We start from the raw sequence: 12,222 nt of genomic DNA on the forward strand, positions 1-12,222 counted from the left end.
AATGGACGATGTCCAGACCATATATAAACCTAGAACCTTGACGCACAACCTGCAGCAGACTGCCTGGGAAACCACCCCCTTTTCTAAATAACCCAGGAAGCCAGCCTGCTGTAAGCCAAACTTGCAGGAAGACAGATTGGCCAGATAGCAATCTCTAGTGACAATCCAGGAAGCTAAAGAATAACTTCTGTAACAATTGGCCCCAAATGTCCAGGACTTGATTAATAACTGACAGCTTGCTTAATGTTTGTCCCTGCCTCCAACTTAGGACCAAGCCAAGAAAGCCAGATATGCTCTCCTAACCAATCACATAGGATGCCTACTTCTCGTTACCTGCCAATAGCCTCCACTCAGGGTACCCCTGAACCCTTTCCTTTTTTCACCTTTAAGTTTTCCCACTTCTTCACCAAAACGGTGATGGTGGCTGACTCCCTTGCTATAGCATGCTGGGAATATATAGCCTTTGTTTTTCTCATTCGGTTGGTCTTTGTTTATTTCCACAATAAGAAATGTCAGATATTTTCTTTTATCTTTACATTCGAACTTGAAAAACAGGAAATCCGATTAAAATGTATTAGTACCAGCAAGAGATTGCTTTTTTAATGCTACTAATTTCCTGCAGAGATTTTATTTAAATTATTGCAAAGAGAGTTTGCTGTGAGAGCATTACACTCACTGACTGTGGCATTTGCTGTGATTCATAACTTCAGCTCCGCACTCGGCGGGATGCCCTCCGCCCTCAGCTGCTCTCTTTAAAGCAGAGTCCACTACTCATGTCTTATCTAGAATATGCTACCCATTTTTCATTATCATGGTGTAAAGTATAGGCATGTTTTGACTAGGCTTCAAGCTGATTTATCTCTCAAAAAATTAGATATGTAATTCCCAAATAATAATTAACTATAACAACATGTTCACAGCCAATTATATAGAATTTGGTGTATATTGTACTAATGCTCTATTGTTACCAATTCCTTCTAACTCCAATTTTAATGTACAGACTTTGCCTAGAATAGTCTTTGACCACATGCCTTCTCTGAATTTAGAGTTGGAACCTTGCAAGGTGCATACACATCTCTGGGACTTCTCAGTTGCCAATACCTGTGTTTTCTCGCTTCCCTTTTTTCTTAACAGCTGATCATATGCAGTTGCTTACCTAATCTTGTGTACGTTAATCTGAGCTCTAGGAGTTCTTGTATTATGTTTTGTCCACATGTTAGAAGCATAGCTCTTCCTGCCTTTTTCCATGACCTGTTTTATTTTGTTCCTATAAATGTACTGTCTTCCATGTTGGTGTGAATTTATTCCTGATCCCTTTCCATCTGCTATTTGCCCTCTTAGCTGGAACTGGTTCTCACTTGAATGAACATTTGTGTCATGTGTTGATTGTGTCCCCAAAATTCATATTTTGAAGCCCAGTACCTCAGAATGTGATTGTATTTAGAGACAGGGTCATTTAACAAGGTAGTTAAGTTAAAATGAAGCCATTGGGGTGGGCCCTAATCCAATATGAGTAGTGTCCTTATAAGAAAGGGAAATTTGGACACACGGAGGGACATGTGCACACATAGAGGAAAGACCAGGTGAGGACATAGCTAGAAGATCTGCAAGCCAGGGAGAGAGAGCTCAAAAGAAACCAAACCTGCTGACACCTTGATCTTGGACTTCCAGCCTCCAGAACTGTGAGACTGTAGATTTTGATTGCTTAAGTCACCCAGCCTGTGGTATTTATACATTATGGCAACCTCCACAAACTAATACGATTAGTGAAGAAACTCCCCTTACTTAGCATTCTGCAGTCTTTACTTACTGCCTTAGCAAAAGCATTTCTCTGAACAGTTCAATTTTCCTACATAGAAGAAAATATTTAAAGCTCAAATGGATGAACATTGCTTGTTTAAGACAAAATTAAAAATGATCTTATGTCAGACTTCAAGCATCATAATCAGTTTTGTCATCATCTGACCACATCGTGGAAAAGGGGGCATACCAACCAAATGATGCAAGGGAAGCATGTAGGCCAAGTGAAAAGAAATTAGGGTGACAATAAAGCAATATATGGAGTAACAGAGTTTGATTGAAAATGTGAAATATGATGATGAGAAATGTTTTCTTCTCTCTGCTTCCTATCTCTGTCACGTGAAATGGCATCACTTTGAGTTTGGTGATGTTTTTGAAGACGCATTCCAGGGATTACTAAGAGGTTTTGCAGGCTAATGGGATTTTGTTTTCTCAGTTTTACTAGAAGGTCCTTCTAGTCTATGAGAAAAGAAGGAAAATAAATAATAATCACCTATTTGAGATGTATAGAAAATACAGGTGAAGAAGAATTAAGCAGAATTGAGCAATGCATTTAATACCTCCCAAATGAAACCTCACTTAAATGATAACAAAAGGATAAAAAAAGGCAAAAATGACAGTAGAAAAGAAAAACCTCACGTAAATGACAATAAAAATATAAACCTACAAATAAAAAAAAAACAGGAGGGAAACAAGAACAGATGAACGACACCATCGTGTTTTTTGTTTGTCTTTTGAAAATTGAAGAGGGAAGTATCTGACTTGGTGATTCCAAGAAAGCTGAAACCAAGGGAAGTGATTGCTTCACTTCCAAAGTGGGAGGGACTTCCAAAGGCAAGGGATTTAAGGCACCTGCTACTGCAGCAACTGCATGGGCTCAAAGAATGTGCCGCTCCCTACCCGACGTTTCAGATGCCCAGTGAGAAAACCGGCTTGATGATGTGCCCAACGGGGAGGCCTGTCGACCACACGCCCTCCCCTTTTACACAGCTCCCAGTCACTGCCTCAGTCCTGTAGGACTCCCAGCTGAGGGTTGCCTAACACGGAAGAGACCCCTCAACATGAAAGAAGATAAAGAACAAAACAAACAAAGAATGAAGGAGAGCTCAGGGGAAACAAGATGCGGGGAGCAAATGCCAACAGAAATAATATCTGTAAGATATACTCAGAGCAGTAAGAGAAGATAGTGTAGCCACAAGAAAAGAATAGGTAGGATACGTGGAAAGGAAAAGAAACCCAACGAGGGCTCTGTCAGAAATGTGCAAAATAGGATTTGCAAAAATAAGAGTCTCATAGCAGTATTGGAAGCTAAGTCAAGAAAATGTGCCAGAAGGAAAAACCAAAAAAGATTGAAAATAGAGAAGTTAGGAAAACTAGAGGCTCAATTTAATGTGTTCAACAAACAAAAGAAGTTCCAGAAAGAATAGGGACAGAAGGGAGAAGAAATTATTAGGGAAGTAAGACCGGAGAGCCTCCAGTGGAAAAATTGTGAGTTTCCATATTGAAGGGACCCGTAAGTGACCAGCACTTAAGCTAAGGTACAGTTCCAGGAAATTTCAGGAAGCCAGAAACAAAGAGATTTCAAAATCCTCGTCATTATCACCATAGTTGTACTTACACATAGCAGAGGTACTTTTAGCACATTTAACCTTAGAGACTCTTGAGGAAAGTTGTAGTATTTCACCGTCTTTATAAATGAGGAACCTACGGCACAGTGAATAAGTGAATCGCCCAATATCACATAGCTAGTAAGTGGGAGCTAGATTTCCAAACCAGGCAGGCAATCGAGCTCCATACCCACTACACTGTACTGACTTCTATGAAGTTTTCTGAAGGACCCCCCCAAAAAAGGAATCTAAAAGGTCAGATCTCCCAACAGCAACACTAAAAGTTGTAATACAATGTGGCATTGTCTTCACAATTCTCAGGAGAGAGTATTTCCTATGTAGAATTCTGTGAACAGGCAAGCCTTCAATCAGGTGTAAGGATAGCTTCAGATATTTTCAGAAATTTAGTGTCACCTGTGCTATGTCCTTTCTTGGGAATAACTAGAATGCAGTAATTAGGAAGACCACTCCAGGGCAAAAGCCTAGAGCAGTTCCCTGATGATGCTTGCCCAGCATGCTCAGACGGCAGCTGGTCCAGATCAAAGCAAGGAAGGTGGCTACTGCAGGATTATCTTCAGAAAAAAGAGAGAAAGAAAGTAGTGGCTTATCTGATGTTTTTGGCAAAGGGTAGAATAGTATCAAGAGATTTTGTATCAGCCTTTCAGCGCTGTAAAGAAGAAACAGTGGTAAGTGCATTAGAAAATGAAGTCAAAGAAAAGGGGGCAGAGGGTGCCTGGGTGGCTCAGTCGTTAAGCGTCTGCCTTTGGCTCAGGTCATGATCCCAGGGTCCTGGGATCGAGTCCCACATCGGGCTCCCTGCTCAGCGGGAAGCCTGCTTCTCCCTCTCCCACTCCCCCTGCTCGTGCTTTCTCTGTCAAATAAATAAATAAAATCTTTAAAAAAAGAAGAAGAAGAAAAGGGGGCAGAAATGTGGAATGAAGGGTCATCATCACAGTACAACTCAAGTGCGGATGATACGGAATGTGAATTTACTCAGATGTATGAAAGATTTGTGAATTTAATGGTAGCAAGATTGAGAAGAGGGAAAAGAAGACATCAAATTGTTGACTTGTTACCTTCCCTAAGAGAAAGATGAGTGATAATGTCTAGAATGGAATAAATCAAGAAATAACGGTATAAACATAGTATTTAGATAGAAGCAGATAAATAGCAGAAGAGGTGTTTAAAGCGATTAACTGGGGTTGGACTCAGGATTGGGGAAGAATTGAGTGAGCGACTGCTGCTTTTATTATAAGACCTGTAGTATTAGTAGACTTTTAAAAATATGTACTTTTAATTGAGTGAAAAATAGAAAGGGAAATTTAATAATTTAACTATAAGAATTAATTTGGCTTTAGTTTGCTCCCCTCAAGACTTTCTGCAAGAAGTCAGTTTTAGGAGAAGGGTTTAAAAATAAACCTAATCTAACTTGATGTTGAAGAGAAAAGCATACCATCCAAGTGAATGAGCAGAATATCTGGGAAGTGAGGACCTTGTCAACTGATTGGGAGGTCTGGAGTACAGAGAACTGTAGGATGTTGTGGGATTAATGAAGCTTGAAGCTGGGAACTCCACTTAGAGCTGACTAGAGTGCCGAATACAGCTGAGGTTCAACAAAAGACAAGTGCTCATGGTGGGTTTATGAGGCCATGTGGCACCGTAAAAACAATCATATCTGTGTGCTCTCAAATCTATGCTGCCATAAGGAGAAATGTGAATGAGAAGCTGTTGTCTTCCCAGCAGGCAACTCAAATACCAACCCTCTCGGCTTCTTTTTTTCAGTTTTATGAAATGGGTGTATTTTAGGGCCAAAGGAGTAGTATCTTAGGTGAGACCTTTAAAAAGGTAAGCATGGCCTGTTCTGTGTGAGCCTTCAAGTTCCTGTTGGAATTTACTAAGAAATGGAAATTTTTTGCCATCCCAGACATCTGAGTGGTATTACTGTAGAAAGGATTCATATCCGATCCCTTCCTCCCTCCAGCCCTTCATACTCTCTCTCTTTCTCTTTCAAACACACACACACACACACACCCTGTGTAATTAGGTTTGAGGTTTAATCCCCTGTAATCATATGAATTTTATACAATGTGGTTCCTTGGTTTATGCTTAAAAATAAAATTCCCAGGTCCCATCCCAGATTTCTCCGTGATGTCCATAGAAGAGACCATGCCGAATCTTTCCGAAGTTGAAAACAAACAAACCAAAAACAAATCCAAGTGCACTCATTACTCTGGTAAAAGCCTGCTCCTAAGAAAAATCGTAAAGATTTTATTTAGTGATGCAGTCACGTTAACATTCTCCTTAGGGCTTTTGCCCTGTTTTCCTAACAAAAGATCAGCTCTTTGCAAAGATGCTCCTAACATCAGCTTTCAAAAGAAATGAAAGAAACTTCTAAAATATCAGGAGGGAAGAAGGGAAGAGCCTGCTGTGTAAGACTCCAGTGACCTCATTTGAAAAGTAATTTCATGTGTTAGAAAGGTAATTCTCCCCTCATCTGTGTGACAACTTAACATGAATCTAACAGATTTATCTATCCACTTGGACAAATTACAATAGCCACAAGGAGTGTTGGCAATTTAGGTACATTTGAGAAGATGTGAATATATGGGGTGCATTTTTTTCTTTTCCATAATCTTGGGATTCTTGGAAAAAAACATCATATTCTGTCATTCAGGGGACCTGCCAAAGTGAAGGCTTTTGAGTATCTTTTTATTGGAATTCTGTCTTTGACTTGTTATGTATGAATTACCTACTTGGGATGAAATAATATTGAAATTACTGGTGACCAGCACCAGCATAAATCAGTGTGTTGGTAGCAGCTCCTGTGGCTTTTGACACAGATCAGTAGGTGGGTCTCACAGAAATAGCAGTATCAAATCCGTATAGTGGTATAGCCACTGTGGAAAACAATATGGAGTTTCCTCAAAAAATTAAAAATAGAACCCCCTCATGACTCAGCAGTCCCACTTCTGGGTATAGACAATGAAAATGAGATATTGAAGAGATATCTGCATTCTCATGTTCATTGCACCATTATCCACAATAAGACATAGAAACAACTGAAGTGTCCATCAATGGATGGATGGATAAAGAAGATGTATATAAAGGCATAAATACACATACGCGCGCGCGCACTACAATATTATTCAACTGAGAAAGAAGGAAATCCTGCCATTTGCAACAACATGGTGGACCTTGAGGGCATTATGCTAAGTGAGATAAGCCAGACACAGAAAGACAAATGCTGTATGGTATCACTTACATGTGGAATCTAAATTAAAAAAAAAAAAAAAAGTCAAACTCATAGAAACAGAGAGTAGAAGAGTGGTTGCCAGGGCTGGGGTAGGGTGGGGAGTAAAAGAAATAGGGAGAAGTTGGTAAAAGGTACAGACTTTTCATCCATAAGATGAATAAAGTCTGAGGATTTGTTTAATATGGTGACTATGGTTGATAATGCTGTATTGTATAATTAAAATGTGCTAAGATAGTAGAACTTAAATGTTCTCAACAGAAAAATTTAAAAGTGAATAAATGAAAGATAAATTTGTGAGGTGCCTAATGTGTTAATGAGCCAGATGGGGGAAATCCTTTCACAGTGTATACGCGTATCAAATCACCACAATGTACGCTTTTAAGGATCTTACAATTTTGTCAATTATACCTCAATCAAGCTGACATTTAAAAAGGAAATAAACTGGTAGACTCAAAGAAATGAAGGGGAAAAGAAGAAGTAGAAAACCACTATCTAATCTTAAAATCTGTGTCTGGCCCTAGAATATCTTAATAAACCTAATGTCACCTAATATAAAAAATGTTCCCTGGGCTGGGCTGAACTTGGCACCATGTTTTCACACAAATCTCTGAGGGCATCTGTCTCTCGGAGCTCTCTTGGCTCCTTATCGCTTTTCCCACATGGAATCATGAATTCATAAAGCGTAGGCTGGTAAAAAAGAAAAACACTTCACACATTATCTCATGCTTTGCTCTATCCAATAATGGGTCAACCAGTTTCGCTTGATTAATTCAAAAGATAGAGAGCCATGTTGTACACGGCACCTTAGTCCACTTTCAGGGAGCACTAATTGTTGTTTTTATTTTTTTGTCTGTCAAAATCTTTCTTTTTGTTTGTAGCTCACTAGTTCTAGTGCCCTGCTCTTGAGCCCTGACTCTTGAAACCACGTATTGTGCACCTCCCTCTCCATGTACCCCATATACTCAACTATTCCATCCATCTCTCACTTAACATAGAAATGTTTGGCATTATTAACGTTTCAAAATCCTGGGTAATCTGTCCAATTAGTCTCAGCATACAGTAGGAAAGCAGGTTTTGTTCTTTTTTCCTCAGAGTAGTACCTCTCAGTTCACCACTCCACAAGCTCGCCCTCGCCTGCTTTCCCCTCTGCCCCCACCCTCATCAGTATCACAGTGTGGTAGTGAGGGTGACCTGGAGGCTAGAGCTCCAGAATGCTCCTTCCACACATCTACCAGCATCTGCCTGGCCACTCCAAGGCTCTTTTGGTCTTAAACCCACTTTCCAACAGGGGCTAAAGCACCCTCGTAAAGGAGAAGTCAGAAATATTTTTGTGTGGCTGAATTCTAAACACCTGGGCATTTATTTGCTTTGTTTTGCTGTTAACTTATAATTCATCAGATGTTCCCATGGACACTTTTCCCATGTCTTTGAAATGTAATTACAGTTTACCATGTTGAATGGCATCTTCATGAGGACCTCTGTTGAAAGATGAAATGAAGTCCCTGATGTGTATTCTTTGCGTGTCAGGGGTGTCGCATGGAGCATACTGTAATATACTGATATAATATGATCAACAAGAGCAATACTCTTGTTCACTTGTGATCTTTGAAAAAAAACAACAAACAACCTTTAGGCAAATATAAAACTAATTTTTGGAGGGGATTATTCTCTGAGGAATTATTGACATTTTTATGCTGCAAAGGCATTGAGTTCTCAAAAATAGTAGTAGGGCTTTTTTAAACCCTTGATAAGAAGTCCCAGAGGAAATTGAAGTAAGCAATCTAGATGAGAGCACAGATTTCATTACTTTATTAATCAAATAAACAAATAAAAAGCTGAGAGTCATCATAATGACTATCAGGCATATGCCCAGTTCAGTAAAACCAGAATCTTCCCTCTAGTCCTTAGAAAGAAACTGGAAGTTAATCCGTGATGAAGGCCTTGCCGTGATGGATAAAGCCAAAGGCCTCTTCCTGCCTGAAGATGAAAACCTGAGGGAGAAAGGCGACTGGAGCCAGTTTACGCTGTGGCAGCAAGGTGAGCTTCTGACTTCTAGATTGTTCTCTGCAGCCAATGACCTGATGGGAAGAAGGCTCAGGTCTTTCCACGATACTTCCCAGAGCTGGAATTCCCCAACTTAAAGGAAACTGCCCAGAAAAAATATATTATCGAAATCTGTCGTCGTTTCTTAAAACTACATGTGAACACTTATGTGTGGGTGTGTGCGTGTGCATGTGTGTGCACATGTACATATAGACGTGTGTGTGTGTGTGTGGGTATACTCACATGTGTATTTGGATAAATATATATAAATAATACTTTGATTTTCCTGGTCTTTCCCATTAAATGATAAGTTACAAAGAGTAACCCTGCTGTGTAGGCTTAACCAAAAAGCCCACCGTGTGCTAATCACTATTGTAGAAAGGACCTCCCCTGAGCCTCATTTGCTCCATAGCATAGAGACAGTGTTGCCTGCCAAAATGGGGTCACCATGGGTTGGAGATGATAAGACACCAGAGTGACAGGCAATGATAATTAGGGTCTGAGTTCCTCTAGAATAGGAAGTGGCTCACATTCAACCATAATATTCCTTGGGCTGAACCCAGGTTGGGCACAGTATGTGTGTGTTCGATGAATTAATATATCAATCTATCCTGAAAATGAGGAGCATTGAATTTTAGCTTTAAGGCTCTTTCTAATTCTCTTCTTGAAAAATCACATCAACCTGGGTTAACAATAGCTATCCAAAAATAAATGCATTTTGAAGACTAAACAGTACGTGTTGCACATACTCAGCTGCACCAAATACATTGAGAGGACAAGCAGTGAGTTTACATTAAAGGACAAATAAGCAGTTGTTTATCTCACTTACACTTTCAGAATGGTTTACTCGTAAGAGATAGAAGAGCTACTTCAGTAATACTTTCGAGGATACGTCCATCAGAGGAGACATCACATGATTTTTAGTGACTGTCAGCTTTTTTGCCAACAAGATTTTTTTTAAGGGAGCTACAAGGTCAATAGGTGAACAGCATGCTAATTTTATGTTAGAGTCTCACTAAAATGCATGAATTCTCTTGGCCTCAAGCATGCATTCAGGAGTTCATCTGATGCCTCAGTTGCATTAACATCCTTATGCACTCGCATCCTTATGCTTCCTAGGACAATGCTGCAGAATAGCAGGCATGCTGGCAGTAATTTCCAGAACCATAGTCTCTGCTAACAACAGGTGCTTTGATAAAGTTGAAATCTGCAAAGCATTATAGGGCACATAAAAGTATTAAGCAAGCAAGAAAATAAATAATGGAGACAAGATTTGGTTGAAGGCAACATTTTGACTTTAAATTTTTGCATGTTTTTAAAAAAGTTTTAGTTGTGGCAAAATATATTCCTTAAGCTGTAATGTATGATATTTTCATTTGTATTATTTCCAGGAAATGACTGCATTTCTATCTTGATTTCCATTTTGACTCAAAACGATTGAGCGTTGTGTGTATTTCAGGTGGGGACTATCATAAGCTTATGTTTTCCAATTAGTTGCAGTTAATTAAAAAGAAATTAATTTCTAGGTTTTTTTAGTCATAAGAGAATAGAAGTCACATAGCTTCTCTTTTAGGAAGTTTCATTAAGGTTCTTTGTGGCCTTCTGTTGGTGGTTCCAGGCTTCTAGGAGGAATCCAGTAACTGTCTTCTGGAAGCAAATCCATGGTTTAAAGAATTTTGAAGACATAGTACCATAGCTTGCATAGAAGCAGGATGGGATCCCTGAGGGCAGATGCTCTCTCAGGTGCTGTGGCTCCGAAACTGGAGAGAGAATCCTGTGGCAAAAGGGGTTGCAGGGAAGAGTGAGGAAGAGAGGCAGCATGACAGTTTCTTAGCCACGCTAAGAGCTCAGGTCTGGCCAAAGAGGCTGATCAATATCTTATGTAGTTACGTAGAGGTTGTCTAGTTCTAGTTAGGAAAGGATGCTGCTAGAGAGCTGAAGGCCTTAAAAGCTGTGGGGCTGGAAGTTTAATTTTTCTCCCAATGGTAGTGGGAATCATGGTGGGTCTCCTGGTCGCATAATCAGGACTGAAGAATATTTATTCCTTTTTAAATGGTCAACTTTTTTGAGTTGGAGAGAACAGAATCCACACAGGTAAATGATAGTTTTTCCCTACAGATGTGTTTTCAAGTTGCTAAGTGAATGTTACGGATTATCTGTTCTGCTCAAGTTTATTAATTATCACCAACAATGAACACTAAAACATATAGTTAGCCAATATGCCATACAAGTGCGGTCATTCTTTCTTCCGGAGCCCATAAAGGATGGTGCTAACCAATCTCAGTAGCCTTTCCAGATGAGCTCAAGCTGAACCTCTGAATCCTTCTCAACAGTGTTCTAGGTAGCCACTGTCGATTGATCAGAATTGTCATGCAAGATGACCCTGTTATCCCAGCAGAGCCTTGAAACTAAAAAAGATACAACCCAAGACCTTTAAGGGCACCTGCGTGGGCTCAGTCAGTTAAGCGTCTACCTTCAGACCCAGGATCTCTGGGTCCTGGGATCGAGCGCCGTGTCAGGCTCCCTGCTCAGCGGAGAGTCTGTTTCGCCCTCTGCCCCTCCCCAGCCTGTGCTCTCTCTCACTCATTCTCTCTCTCAAGTAAATAAATAAAATATTTTTTTTAAAAAAAGGAATGCAACAACAGTTCCATGGTGCTCACCGTGGGCCAGGAACCACTTGACATACTTAAAAGGACTCATCTGAAGCCTATAGCACCTGGGTAAGGGAGGTGCTATTAGTGTTGTATTTTAGAGAAGAGGAACCAAGGCACAGAGAGGTCATACAATTAGTGGTACAGCAAGAATCCCAGCCAAACTGGACCCAGACTCCATGTTCTTTAACCACGACCTAAGTACCCATGACCTAAGACCACCACCCCTCCATTACTGTTATTATTATATAACATATGATCATTTTTTTTTAAGATTTTATTTATTTATTCATTTGAGAGAGCGAGAATGAGAAAGAGAGCACATGAGAGGGGGGGAGGGTCAGAGGGAGAAGCAGACTCTCCGCTGAGCAGGGAGTCTGATGCGGGACTCGATCCTGGGACTCCAGGATCATGACCTGAGCCGAAGGCAGTCGCTTAACCAACTGAGCCACCCAGGCGCCCCAACATATGATCATTTTGTAATAAAAAAGTAGTACCATTATCACCTACTGGATAATTGTCAGATCTTTAGAGAGTACTCACTGACCCCAGTAACAGCCCTCTGCTTGAGGCCCTAATTTCATTGTCCTTTTTCAGATGAGGATCTGCGGCGCAGAGATTCAAAAACACGTTTGCATCACACAACAAACAAGTGGTGCAGCCAGGCCTCCAACCTGGTATTGTTGGTCTCCCAAACTTGGGCTTTAAAGCATAATTTATCATTTTGTCACATCATGGAATAGAAAGCAGCTGTGAGGAGCAAATGCTCAGCTGAGGAGGAAACTGTCCAAGCAGCTGAATTCAGGGTGGCTTTATGGTTGTTTTATTATTTCTCACCGAGTTTAAAGTAACTCTCAAGAAGTGATCG

At 40.3% G+C, this 12,222-nt stretch overlaps 1 protein-coding gene across 4 annotated transcripts in view; it reads left to right on the forward strand.

Moving 5' to 3' along the window:
- Positions 1 to 12,222, forward strand: part of ASPH (aspartate beta-hydroxylase) — a 212,714-nt gene that overhangs the window by 178,116 nt on the left and 22,376 nt on the right. For all 4 annotated transcript variants that reach the window (XR_015768103.1, XM_088022826.1, XM_088022829.1 and 1 more), the window contains one exon: positions 8,562 to 8,697. Coding sequence is in view for 3 of the 4 variants with exons in the window: in XM_088022826.1 (XP_087878952.1) it covers positions 8,562 to 8,697 (136 nt within the window). In the remaining variant the exon portion in view is untranslated. The remainder of the gene's footprint in view (positions 1 to 8,561; positions 8,698 to 12,222) is intronic.

This window comes from Eumetopias jubatus, unplaced genomic scaffold (assembly GCF_037043125.1).
Source record: "Eumetopias jubatus isolate StellerSeaLion01/CBP00866 unplaced genomic scaffold, mEumJub1_p1.0 scaffold_4, whole genome shotgun sequence".
Lineage (NCBI taxonomy): Eukaryota > Metazoa > Chordata > Mammalia > Carnivora > Otariidae > Eumetopias > Eumetopias jubatus.